The following is a 13,179-nucleotide window of genomic DNA, read 5'->3' on the forward strand; positions in this document are numbered from 1 at the left end:
AGGAGGAAACATGGGCAACAAGTTCAGTATCGACCTACACACCGGTACCCTGACGGCTCGTCCACTAGATCGTGAAGTACACGCGAGATACGTACTGCAAATTACGGCGCAGGATCGCGGATCACCCGTATCTCATCAGGGACACTGCAACATCACCATACGCGTGGAGGATGAAAATGATAACGATCCTAAATTTGAGCTGCAGAAATACATCGCTACGATCGATGAAGACGCTCAAATTGGAACTACAGTGCTCACTGTGAAAGCTATCGATGCAGACGTCGGCATTAATGCTCGTATCGTATACTCACTGGCCAATGTTACCGAATGGCTGTTTAATATCGATAGCAAAACTGGAGTCATCACTACTGCTGGGTAAGTACACTCTATACACCTTAGGAGTCTTTGAGCAATTTCTTCCAAAACATCAAGCAAATGTGACAAAACGCTCCGTTTTTTTTTCTACTACAGACTTTTCGATCGAGAGCGCCAAAATGTGTACAACTTTATGGTAGTAGCAATGGATGGCGGACGGTACAATGCACGCTCGCAAAACGTTCCCGTCCAGGTCATCATAGCAGATGTGAACGACAATAAACCCGTGTTTGATAAGTATCCGTTTCGGGAGCAAATCGGTGCACTGGTACAACCGGGACAAACGCTCTTGCACATCTCAGCTACCGATAGCGACCAAGGTAGCAATGGTGAAATCGTCTACAGTCTGAACGAAAACGCAAGCACTGGCAAGTTCCGCATCAATCCTACGACGGGTGCCTTAAGCGCAACCCAAAGTTTGGCCAGCGAAAATGGTCGCTTGCTGCACATTGAGGTTACGGCACGTGACAAGGGCAATCCACCGCAGATAGCGACCGGGCTAATCGAACTGCGTGTCGGTGAAGTGCAGCAGGAGCTACCGATGCTGCGATTCCAAAACAGTTCCTACCGCGTAACGCTTTCCGAGAACACACCTGTCGGTCAGCCGGTATTGCAGCTCAGTGCCGTACGCAGCGATGGTCGAAGACAGAAGATCATCTACAGCTTCGGTTCGGGTAACGAGGACGGTACATTTTCGATCGATGCCGTAACTGGCGAGATTAGAATTCGAAACTCGCAAAACCTCGACTACGAACGTTTCAATCGTCTCAAGAGCGAGGGCATTGAACTGGTCGCTGTAGCTCGTACCGATGGTACACCGCTACTGTACGGCTACACGTCGATAGTCGTGGAACTGCAGGATGAAAATGACAATGCGCCACGGTTCACACAACAACAGTACGCGGCCTCCGTCTGGGAGAGCAACAGCAAGGGCACGTTCGTGATCAAGGTCGGTGCGTTTGATTCAGATCAGGGAGCGAACGCACGCATTCTCTATCACATCGTGGATGGAAATCACGACAATGCGTTTATCATTGAACCGGCATTTAGCGGAATCGTCAAGACGAACATCGTGCTCGATAGGGAGATACGCGACAAGTACAAGCTGAAGGTGATTGCCACCGACGAAGGCGTACCGCAGATGACGGGAACGGCTACGATCAACGTGAACGTCGTGGATGTCAACGACAACCAGCCAACCTTTCCACCGAACACCGTCATCAGCGTCAGTGAAGGTAAGGCAATGCACATTCCCCCATCCACATTACGCGATCGTACATGCGGGGTCAGGAATTTAACTGATTACTGATTCTATTTTTAGGAACAAGTGTCGGAACGGTACTGACAACGATCACAGCTAATGATGTGGATACCAATCCACCATTGACGTACAGTTTCGCGGAACTGAACGATGACGATGCCACAAGCTACTTCGCGATCGATCGCTACAGTGGGAAAATTATTCTAATACGCCCGCTAGACTACGAGGAACGGCACGAGTTTCTGCTACGACTGCTCGCTTCCGATTCGGCCCATGTTGCTCGCACCACACTGACGGTGCGCGTTGCCGACGTGAACGATAATGCGCCGGTGTTCCAGCAGATCACCTATCACGCTATGCTTTCCGGTAAATATACGTTCCATACGACGCAACTGTCAGGTAATGAAGAAGCTGTTCTAAAATACACACTCCACTACTTTTCTTCCACCAGATCCAACAGATGGTAGCAACACGAACGTGATGATTCTTTCCGTCAATGCAACCGATGCGGATAGTGAACCGAACGCGATCGTTCGCTACTCGATCGTCTCACCCAAAGGATCAGTCACCAGCGGGTTCACTATCGACGAATCAACTGGCCAGTTGTTTGCAAATATTAGCCAACTGTCAACGAGTGGTGTCGGTGGCACACTCTATCTTACCGTGAGAGCAACCGATTCTGGTCAACCCGCGCTATCCGCCACCACTACGGTGCGATTGGAAATGAAATCGAAAGGCAAAGCGAATCCACAGTACGTGCAGAGTCAGTACCGGGTATCAGTAAACGAAGAAGCAATGCCTGGAACAACAGTCGTCAATTTGATCCCCAAGTCCATACTGCAGCAACAGTCCGGTGTAGAGTCGGCAATAGCATTTGAAATTATCGACGGTAACGAAGATTCCGTGTTCGATGTAACGTACCCCGATGGTGCTATTGTGCTGGTCGATCGGCTGGACCGTGAGCGTGTGGACTATTACGAGCTGAAGCTGGTAACTGTGGAGCCCGGTACGAGGCACATTAACAGACCCGATGCAAATCTCAGCACGATGGTGCGCGTCATAGTTACGGTGGAGGATGCGAATGATAATGCGCCCGAATTTCAACCGGGCAATTACGAGGCAACGATCGGTGAGTTGGCACCGATCAAGCACTCCATCGCCAAGCTGTCCGCACTCGATGCCGATCAGTCCGGGTCGCCCAGCTCGGAAGTGATCTATCAGATAATATCCGGTAACGACAGTGGCATGTTTTCCATCGATCTGGTATCTGGATTGCTGTACACCAACAAATACCTGGACTACGATCACGGCCAAACGCAGTACAATCTCGTGATACGGGCGTGCGATAGCCATTCGGCACCACGTTGCTCCGTACATCCATTCTCAATCGCGCTAACGGACGAGAACGATAATGAACCACAGTTCCCAGTGCCTGAATATCTGGAGTTCGTGGGCGAAAATGAACCAATTGGTATCAGTATTTTCACTGCCCGTGCCACCGATATGGACCGTGGACCGTTCGGTATCGTAAACTACACAATCGACAGCGTACTGTCCGGGTCGTATTCCGGACTGGACGATAGTTGGAAGCTGTTCAAGGTAGATCCAACGAGTGGCGTCGTCAATTCGAATGCCGTGTTCGACTATGAAGAAAAGAACCGCTATGCTTTCGCACTGCGTGCCACCGATACGGGTGGCAAATCCAAGACGGTACGTGTGAAGATAGTGATCGAAAGCAGGGATGAGTTCAGTCCACAGTTTACGGAGCGTACGTACCGTTTCGTTATCAAGACACCAGAATCAGGCCAATTGCCCGTGGGCTATGTGGTGGGCCATGTGACGGCGACAGATCGTGATCGTGGACCGGACGGACGTATCGTTTACCAGCTCACGACTCAACATCCGTACTTTAAGATGAACCGTACAACGGGTGCCATCCTCATCAAGAAACGGCTAGACAACGTAGCGACAATGTTGGATGCGGGCCGTGACATCAGTCTAGTCGTGACGGCCGGTTCCGGCAGACAGGGATCGCTCACCAACATGACGGTGGTTGAGATTGCGGTCGATGCGTTGGGACATCTGAAGGGTAACGAGTTGGGCAATGGGGCTGGCATTGGTGGTAGCTATGAAAACTCTCAGTCGGTGTCTGCTGGTGGCGGATTCGCGAACTGGGCAGTCGGGCTTGTCATCTCGCTGCTGCTTATCATAATCGGTGTCGCGTCTGTGTTTCTCTTCCTGCACATGCGTAACCGTCAGCAGAAACATGTCAACAAGACCGGGCTTAGTTCCGAATCGGTCGGCCACTCGAACAACTACGTCGATCCAAGTGCGTTCGATACAATCCCCATCCGTGGATCGTCCAGTGGTGCAGCAGGTGCTGGCCAGTTCGCACCACCGAAGTATGATGAAATACCTCCGTACGGTGCAAGCTCTAACTCGGGTGCCGCCACCACGTCCGAGCTGTCCGGCTCGGAACAGTCGGGCTCGAGTGGGCGCGGTTCTGCCGAGGACGATGGTGAGGATGAGGAAATTCGCATGATCAACGAAGGTGGTCCGCTGCAGCGCGATGGTCTACAGCTCGACGGTCGCCTATCGGACGTGTCGGTACAAAACACGCAGGAGTACCTGGCACGACTCGGCATCGTTGACAATGGTACCACCGGGAATGCGTCCAACTCGTCGCGCCGCTGCTCGGAAAGTATGGGACTGGGTAGCTCCAAAGATGCCATGCTACATACGCTACCGATCGATACGCTGCACATGTTCCACGACGACGAACACCACCGGGAATCCGACCTTACCAATCTGATCTATGCTAAGCTGAACGACGTCACCAACAACAGTGATCGAGCGAGCAGCGTTGATGAGACGGTTACGAATGCGGGCAGCATCGGTGCGACGGTCGATCACGTCATGATGGGCGGTTACGGTGATGTACCGGTCGTGGGCAATCAGCAGGGTATCTCGATGAATGGGTCGCTCAGCTCGATCGTGCACAGCGAGGAGGAGCTAACGGGTAGCTACAACTGGGACTATCTGCTCGATTGGGGCCCCCAGTATCAACCGTTGGCGCATGTATTTTCGGAAATTGCCCGCCTCAAGGATGACACACTGTCCGTGCAGAGTGGCAATAGTGGAACGTCCAGTGCCAAGAGCAAAAACTCATTACATCACACGGTAAAAACGCTTCCACCGCCACTGCTGACGAATGTGGCACCACGGTCGATCAATGTGCCCGTCTTTGCCGGCCGTAACAATCCCGGCAATCATCATGGCGGTGCACCCAACCAGTACCTGTTGCCCCGCTCACCCATTAGTCATGATTCGGCTGCCGGCTTCAGTACCTCCTCCGCCATGTCGCCCAGCTTCTCGCCGTCGCTTTCACCGCTCGCGACACGCTCACCCTCCATCTCGCCGCACGTCGTGTCGACGGGTATGCCTACCTCCCACCATATGGTTTCGCTGCCACGACCTCCACAGCAACGAGGGCCCGCTGGACAGAGGAAACCGTACTGAAACCCTCGTTCCCTGTCCTTCGGCACCAAATTTCTTTCCCTTTTCGGATGGCTGTGTAGGTCTAAGGTCCCTTTCCAAATCAAACGCATCCAATGTCCACGGAACGGAACGCAACTGAACGCTAAACGTCTTGTAAATAAGTATTAGTCAGACGTCTGACTGTCCAATAGCTAGTACAGACAAACGTTCGGGATGAAGTACCGATGCCGTAGTGTACGTAAACGAAACACATTTTAGTGTATGTGTGTGTGTATTCTTCAACAACGATTGTAGTAAATTTCTATTCGCCTAAAGTTCATCTCTCGGTGCGATTCAAAACCACCTTCAAACCAGGATGTGACAGGTATTAGACTGTATATAGTTAGTGCTAAGTGTGTAAGATGAATGTTCACGAAAACGAATGAAAAAACGTAAAGCCGCATCCGTTTCTTTGTCCGTCCATCCCAAAATCATACCGTTGTAAACGCGTTTAGGCGTAATTGTACAGATTTTAGTAGCATCGCTTACAGTACTGTAAATACTCTCAAGTGAAAAGTAACTTGGCAAACGGGTGGGGCAGCCAAAAGCACCCACTGGGCGCTATTTGTAAATGCCAGAGAAACTTAGTGGTAGTGAAAACCTGTTCGCAAAACGATGGCGTACGCACAGTAGTAGATAGGGGAAGTATTAGGATTAACATCTCGATTCGCATTGAAAGGTTCGCTTTCAAACGAATCACACAAGACTGCAAGGCTTTAGGGCTGTATCCCAATTTTAAGTAAAACCGGCAACACACATTTTTTTTTAATTATTGTTAACGTGTAGTGAACGGTTTTGTGGTTTCAGCTGAATGTGGCTGGAAAACCAGAGCCGCGTGTCGTCTGCATTTACTCACCCCGCCTCGGGGAATATCGGTCACGAGCGGGAAAAGGATGAAAATTTTTAAGTGTTTTTCTTTTTTGTTTGTTTTACCCTTTTTTAACCAAGCAGCCACTTGTGTGGTTCCACTGGTAGGCAAGCACTAGACTATTTTTTTACGTTTCGTTTTGTGTACAGATGAACAACCGCGAACTACCTAATGTGTAACGTTAAGGACACCAAATTTGACGCACAAACAGTGTGAGTCATTTTTTTTCTTCTCTTTTCTTTTCTTCGATGCAACTTCAGAACGCTATGGCCTTCACATTGTTTTCCCTCTTTAAAGAAATAGTCAGTGTTCGCGCGTCCGCGAGTGGGTTTTTAGTACCAACAACACTAAAAACCACCAGGCGTCTCCATCGTGGATCACTACATGCTGGCATGCTAGTATTCGTACTTTTTAACGATCGTACGATCGAAAGGCAAATTTTAACCCCCGTTACAAAACAAAACAATAAAAAAACACATACATCACCAAGCCACAAACAAGCAAACTGCGCAACTGCCATATATTAGAGAATGAAAGGTGGAAGTAGCTGTATGTAGGAGCGTTTAGAGGCGACAGTGTTTTATAAATGCAAGAATGTGTCTATATAGGTGTATTTTAGGTGAAATAAAAATATGTTTTATACTGAAAAATAAACACCTTGTACCGCTGATTAGTACATCCGAACCCACGCGACATGGTTTAGCTTTTATTTTCCCCTCCGCAAAACAGTATACTCGCGTGTAGATTACGCCTAGCGAGTGTGGGATAGCGAGTATACGAAAAACGGCATTATATATATAACCAAAAAACCATCCTAAGTGCTGGAAACAGGTGTCGATACTTCTACGTTTAAAATCACAGAATTGGGGAAGGATAATTTCCGCTTGCCGTTAACATCCTGCTCACACTGGTCGTCGGACGTGACGTCGTCGTCCTTGTAGTACGCATCGATGTCGGAAATCTTCAACTCGTTCCGGGACAGATGCTCTACCACGGCTGCAGCATAGCAATCCCCTAGCAAATTGTTCGTCGTCCGAATACGATCCCTGCAGGAAGGAGAGAATAAATCTTATCATCCACAAAGGAAAAGAAATTGCTTTGAACAAAACAAAAAAACGTACACAAACCAATCGATGGCAAACAGCACCGTGGCATTGTTGATCGGTGCATCGATCGCGGATAGCGCGATCAGCAGCAGTACAAGCGCTGCCGATGGAATACTGGCCGAACTCATAGAGGCGGCTGTTGAGGTTAGGATGACAGTTACCACCTGCCCGACGTTCAGCGCCATGTTGCTCATCTGAGCGATAAAGATGGAGGCGACCGCAATAAATAGGGCCGTCCCGTCCATATTAATATTACAGCCAATCGGAAGCACAAACCGCGTGATGCGCGAATCAATCTTCAGCCGCTCGTTCATGCAGCGAAACGTTAGTGGTAAGGCTGCGGCCGTCGATGCCGTTGCAAAGCCGGTCAAGATTGGTTGAACCAGCCCCAGATAGAAGCGGAACGGATTTTTACGCAAAAACACAAAGTAAATCGCCTGCAGGATGATCCACTGGTACAGAAATACGCCGAGCGCAATGGTAAAGATAAACCAGGCGAGCTGCGTCATTACGAAACCGATATCGTCCACGCTCAAGATTTTGCCAGCGATCACACTGCTGATCCCGATCGGTGTAAGCCACATCACACCGGTCACCATCTTCATAATGACGTCGAAAATGGCGGAGAAAAATTGTACCACCACATACCCTTTCCGACCGATCGTTCCTAGCAGTGTGCCGAACACTAAGCAGAAGAAAACAATCCCAAGCGAGTTAGTGCCGGAACGGTACTCGACGATTCGTGTCCATTCTACATTTTGCTCCGACCAGTCGACAAGATTCACGGATGTGGACGTAACTGGAGTAGAGGTTTGTGACAGCTCTGTACCATTTCCCAGCATTCCCGAGGGTTCTTTTGGGACGTACACGGTGTGGGCTTGTTGTAGTGCTGCCTGGAAAATATTGTCCGGAAAAATATTCCTAATATGGTGAAGATAAAAAATGAAGTTGTAAGTGAGTAGCCTTGGAACTTTTCGAATATCTTGCGCTTACCGTCCAAGATCCAGCACACTATCCATGAGGCTCACCGTTTTCGCTTTACTAAGGGAAGTATCTCTCAGCAAATCGGTATGTAAAACATCTTCCGTCGTTGGATTGCCCGGATGTATAATGAGTGCCAGCGTTGTTCCAAGGATGGCATTCAGCAGCGAAGTCGTCAGAAAGTAGACAAAGGTGCGCAGCGCAATTTTGCCGTTTAGTTTCGCATTTAAGCTGGAAGATCCGCTAATAAGACTCGCGATGACTAGTGGAAGAATCATCAGTTTTAGTACACGCATAAACAACTCCCCCGGATAGGCGATCAGCATCAGCGAGTCACTTGAGAGACCTAACGGTCGAAACGTAAATCCTGCGAAAAGCGAGCAAAACAAAGAAAAATGCTGTCAAAGGAAGCCATGTTTTCTTTGCGGAAATACATTTTTGTAACGATGAAGTTGCTTGAATCCAAGCAACTGAGCAGGCTGAATACTCTATAACGACTTCGTTCTGTTCAGACGCGTTTTGGTAGTTGCTCGGTGAAGGATCCTGTAAAGAAGTGTATCGAGAATTTCGAATCCCGTTCCTTGTTGTCGCAAAGTAAACACTCAAAATGTTGTCTCTCTTCGCTAGAAGATGTTTGGGAACCGTGGGATTCCGAGTACTTCCCAAGCCGTGTAATTATTCTACGCAAATTGGAGAAAACCGAGCTGACGTAAGTAAAGGAAGAGTCAAGAAGAGCTTCATGTAGTTGTTTGACCAAATTTAAACATTGTTAAACATCGCAGAAAGGGCTAGTTCTTGGACTTTACGAGCAAGAAATCGACACCGAGGAGCCTCGCCTTTCCCCGACCGCCATTCATTTCGATGCGAAAACCGATGGGCAACTTTTGAACCTCATCAAAGAGTAAGTGGATGATATATGCCTTCTTGGATTGAACAAATGTTCACATGGGAGGGAATTATCTTCGTCTTTGGTTAGATGCAACTTGAAGGGAAAGTTGGGCAGCGTTAAGGTGTTCAACAATCTCGACCCGGAAATCGGTTCCATTGCCGTCGTCGGTTTGGGCATCGAGGGTGCCGGCTTTAACGAGCTCGAAATAATAGACGAAGGTATGGAGAATGTGCGCATTGCTGCCGGTATCGGTGCGAAACAGCTAGCGAACGAAGGCTGCACCCAGATTTACGTGGATCCGATGGACTATCCGGAACAGGCGGCGGAAGGCAGCGGTCTGGCAACATGGCGTTATCAGGCCAACAAAACGAAGAAGGATCGTAAAGCCATACCGAAGCTCGATCTGTACGATTCGGCCGAGGTGGATGCGTGGACGCGCGGTCTGTTCAAGGCGGACGCCCAAAACTTAGCCCGCAGCCTGTCCGATGGTCCCGGCAACCAGATCACACCGACGTCATTCGCGCAGGCCGCGGTCGATGCGCTCTGCCCGTGCGGTGTAAACATCGAGGTGCGCAACAAAGATTGGGCGGAGGCGAAAAACATGTCCTGCTTTCTGTCCGTCGCCCGAAGCTCGTGTGAGCCACCGATCTTTCTCGAGATCAGCTACTGCGGTGACGATAAGTCGGGCCGTCCGATTCTGCTCGCCGGCAAGGGCATGACGTTTAATAGTGGCGGACTTTGCTTGAAGCATCCGGAAGATATGGCCAAATATCGGGCGAGTATGGCTGGTGCTGCTACGGTCGTTGCTACGATCCGTGCCGCTGCTGCGTTGTCATTGCCGGTCAATTTGGTTGGATTGATTCCGTTGTGCGAGAACATGCCGTCGGGTATGGCATTTAAGCCGGGCGATGTTATTACGGCCATGAACGGGAAGACGGTCGCAATCCACGATACGAACAATGCTGGTCGCCTGATGTTGGCTGACGCTTTCATCTACGGACAGACCACCTTTAAGCCGAAAATTGTTGTCGACGTAGCAACACTTTCGGATGGTATCATCCATGCGCTTGGTGGAGCGGCGAGTGGTGTTTTCTCAAACTCGGACTTCTTGTGGTCCCAGGTACAGAAAGCGGGCGCGATTAGTGGAGATCGTGTATGGCGTATGCCACTGTGGCAGTACTACACGCACAAAGTCACCGGTAAGTTAGAGCCTGCCTTATATTGTGGATTGAGATTCTAACATTCGCCTGTTTTGGTTCTCGTTTCCAGAGTACAGCAACGTAGACATCAGCAATGCAGGTCGTGGCAAGGGAAGTGCCTGTTTGGGAGCAGCTTTTCTGAAGGAGTTCGTCCCGTGCGTCGATTGGGTACATATGGATATTACCGGTGTTGGCATGCTGAAGCGTGGAGCCGGTATTCCGTATCTGGAAAACGATCGCATGACAGGCCGTCCCACACGAACACTCATCCAGTTTCTTTACCAACTGGCTTGTCCCGAGCAGCAGAAGCAAAGCCTTATCGAGAAGAAGGTTGGAATGTAAGTCGGAGAAATTCGATACTACTTACTAGAATGTTCAGGCGATCAGTAAACATCAAAATGCTAGCAAAAAATTGTATTCCACCCAGCTCCCAATAAAACTCACCTCTTCAAAAACCCTTACTCACCTATTATAACACCCAACAGTACGCCACTGAGCGTGATGAGTATAAGTTTGTTGTCCGCCAAAACGCGACTCCAGTTTGCACGATGGTCGGTCATTTTGAGTAGCGTATCTTCCCGACTCAGGTTGCCCGCTTCTTGTTTCAAAAAGCTCTGCTGACTTTGTGCCATCTCGTGCACCAAACACATCCGCGGAAGACGTTTGTTGTGTCTTAAACAAAAGGTTTGAATAATCGTTAGTTTATGCCGGGGCGGACATGTGATCGTTATCTCATGATTCGTAACAACAACAAAAAAACAGCCTCATGTGCGATAACTTGGGTCGGTCATGTGTACAACTACTGCTTAATCTACTGCGTAACCTATTTGCATCTCAGCAAATGTCCTTAACGAATTGAATTAATCAAAGTGACGCGCCATTGCTGGATATAAAGCAATCGCTCAATTGAAACCGTGCAGCTGCACGAAACCATCAGTCAAGAATCGGCTGTTTGCAGGTTCGTCTTATTTAGATGAGGCCTCCCGATATCAACGCCAACGAAGGTCAGCAATCAAGATGGGTACACGATTCATTTATTCCCTTCATTGCGCTTATGTAAATTGTGCTATTGCTAGTGCACTTCACCTTTCGCCAGCCCAGTTTCCATTGCAATCGAGTGCCGAGTAATGCCTGGGGTGCATCATATGTATAATGGCATCATGCTTCGTAACGGTTGGTCTCTGTGTGTGTTTTTTTCTTTTGCGAGCCTTTCCGATTCGATATCGATTTTCTTTTGCGTATTAGCAGCTCTTCTTTTTATAATTGATGGCGAGTCGTCCCGTGGATGCACCAAGGCAGCATACCAACGTAAGGAACGTAATACCGACAAGTAAAGGGCGCTAATAACCTCCGCCTGCGACCGAGTCAATGCTCCCCTCGCTCTAAGTGCATTTGCAAGAGCTATGAATAGGGAACACGTTATGCCGTTTGAGTAAACGTCGCGTCGTATGTGCAACCAACACAACTCGTTTACTTTTCATCAACATAACATCCTTTTTTTTGTATTATTATTATTGAAGAGTCATTTCAAATTTGAACATTTATAAGCACACACGATTTGAACGATATGCTAACGCATTATGCAACGAGTGATAGTACTGATAGTTAAAGCAAGCTAAATGAATTGTGTAACAAAGCGTTTACGACCCATTACATGGACGGTTTTTGCCTTGTACCGCATGGGAGTGTTAATTCTTTACGATCAATTTAGCAATCTTTGCTAGTTGAAACCAACATTAACCATATCATCTTTCGCCAGGCACACAAACACCAAGTGTCCGGAAGTCGTAACAATTTAAATCAATTTTCAAGTGACTCTCCTGGTGTCATACACCATGCGCCTCCATTCCATCGCGAAACGTGATGATTGATGGGGTTTTTTGCAAGAAGTTTTTGCGTTTTGGCTTAATCTTTAACAAGAAAAGTTCGCTTGCTGGGGCTTAACTTTGTGAAACAATGTTTTCGGTTCAAGGGTACTGGAAACTATTTTCGGGCATCACCTTGTTAGCTTCGCACCAGTTCACTTCCACGGGTAGCCACAATCAGGTCGCCGTTGCCCTCGAATCAGGGTAAAGTTTCGTTGTTTACGCCACTACAACAACTGCACGAACCGCGGCGACATTCGCAATCGCCTTTGATAATCCTTTTAGTGTGAAGACTGACCGACAACAACCAACAACAACCGTTTGCCATTACAGGCCGCGTCAAACTGTTAGCACGGTGCGCTGCGAAGGTGGGAGCCCCAGTTTCCCAGTTGCTTCTGTACTGAGCAGCTAACGAACCACACACACAGCGCACACTGCACAGCAACAATACGTCCAACCTGGTTCGGATGCACAAGCAAATTAAACGCAAAGAAAGCCCGAACCGAACCGTCGACCCCTAGGCGGATATTTTCAAGCACATGCCTCTCTTGCGTGCACGTGAAAGAAATGCAACAACGACAACAGCCAGTCTGCCCCAGTAGACGATACGGACAGATTTCTATTAATACGACCATTTCTTCGCAATTTAAAAATTTGTGAATTAGTTATCGTTTAATCTTGTAGTTTTTGAGAAAAGTATTACAGTAATTGCTCCAGTTTTTGGCAGGTGTATAGTTACAGACAATTTATGCACAAATGCGTTATAAATTGAAGACAAATGCAATTGATATTCTTCAAATACGAAGTTTAGCAGCCTGTAGATAAATATTTACTTAGATATCGCAATTTCCCAGCATGAAAACGTCAAAATCTTGCTGGCCGAAACAGGCAGCATAAAATTACTTTTTTAACCACCTTGAAGCAACAAAATCATCCAAATTAGAGTGAAAAAGTGTTTCAAATTTAATTTTGTTACCAACGTTTACGTTTATGCGGTTATTTTTTTTTATATTGCACATAAAACGCGAAATATTGCACGAAAATGAATAACCAGAAAGAGACTGCGAAAGTTTATGAACCGAAATAACATCGCTTTCA

General features: G+C 48.1%; 3 protein-coding genes across 3 annotated transcripts in view; 2 read left to right on the forward strand and 1 right to left on the reverse strand.

Annotated features, from left to right (window-relative positions):
• LOC125764649 (protein dachsous) overlaps nucleotides 1–6,695 on the forward strand; it is an 83,074-nt gene extending 76,379 nt beyond the window's left edge. Inside the window, exons 10-13 of the mRNA XM_049429084.1 lie at nucleotides 3–375; nucleotides 472–1,610; nucleotides 1,697–2,002; nucleotides 2,088–6,695. Coding sequence (XP_049285041.1) covers nucleotides 3–375; nucleotides 472–1,610; nucleotides 1,697–2,002; nucleotides 2,088–5,155 — 4,886 coding nt within the window. The 3' untranslated portion in view covers nucleotides 5,156–6,695. The remainder of the gene's footprint in view (nucleotides 1–2; nucleotides 376–471; nucleotides 1,611–1,696; nucleotides 2,003–2,087) is intronic.
• A 16-nt stretch (nucleotides 6,696–6,711) lies between these two features.
• LOC125764645 (excitatory amino acid transporter) lies at nucleotides 6,712–12,578 on the reverse strand. The gene is made up of 5 exons (XM_049429080.1): nucleotides 12,217–12,578; nucleotides 10,683–10,888; nucleotides 8,141–8,495; nucleotides 7,163–8,068; nucleotides 6,712–7,087 (listed from the first exon to the last, which is right to left on the reverse strand). Exons 2-5 carry the CDS (start codon nucleotides 10,864–10,866, stop codon nucleotides 6,856–6,858), a joined length of 1,677 nt encoding a protein of 558 aa, XP_049285037.1. The 5' UTR covers nucleotides 10,867–10,888; nucleotides 12,217–12,578; the 3' UTR covers nucleotides 6,712–6,855.
• Nucleotides 8,600–10,677, forward strand: LOC125764646 (cytosol aminopeptidase-like). The gene is made up of 4 exons (XM_049429081.1): nucleotides 8,600–8,837; nucleotides 8,911–9,029; nucleotides 9,105–10,216; nucleotides 10,287–10,677. The coding sequence occupies exons 1-4, from the start codon at nucleotides 8,736–8,738 to the stop codon at nucleotides 10,556–10,558; spliced, it is 1,605 nt and encodes a 534-aa protein (XP_049285038.1). The 5' UTR covers nucleotides 8,600–8,735; the 3' UTR covers nucleotides 10,559–10,677.
• Nucleotides 12,579–13,179: the final 601 nt, after the last annotated feature.

The sequence above is a fragment of the Anopheles funestus genome, chromosome 2RL (assembly GCF_943734845.2).
Source record: "Anopheles funestus chromosome 2RL, idAnoFuneDA-416_04, whole genome shotgun sequence".
Classification (NCBI taxonomy): domain Eukaryota; kingdom Metazoa; phylum Arthropoda; class Insecta; order Diptera; family Culicidae; genus Anopheles; species Anopheles funestus.

What these genes read in the sequence shown, in the direction of transcription:
- LOC125764645 (XM_049429080.1), bottom strand. Translation starts at nt 10,866, where the DNA reads ATGTGTTTGGTGCACGAGATGGCACAAAGTCAGCAGAGCTTTTTGAAA. An exon ending in AGTGTGCTGGATCTTGGACG is followed by an intron (nt 8,069 to 8,140) that starts GTAAGCGCAAGA and finishes TCACCATATTAG; the next exon opens with GAATATTTTTCCGGACAATA. An exon ending in TTTGCCATCGATTGGTTTGT is followed by an intron (nt 7,088 to 7,162) that starts GTACGTTTTTTT and finishes TCCTTCCTGCAG; the next exon opens with GGATCGTATTCGGACGACGA.
- LOC125764646 (XM_049429081.1), top strand. Translation starts at nt 8,736, where the DNA reads ATGTTGTCTCTCTTCGCTAGAAGATGTTTGGGAACCGTGGGATTCCGA. An exon ending in CTTTTGAACCTCATCAAAGA is followed by an intron (nt 9,030 to 9,104) that starts GTAAGTGGATGA and finishes GTCTTTGGTTAG; the next exon opens with ATGCAACTTGAAGGGAAAGT. An exon ending in CTACACGCACAAAGTCACCG is followed by an intron (nt 10,217 to 10,286) that starts GTAAGTTAGAGC and finishes TCTCGTTTCCAG; the next exon opens with AGTACAGCAACGTAGACATC.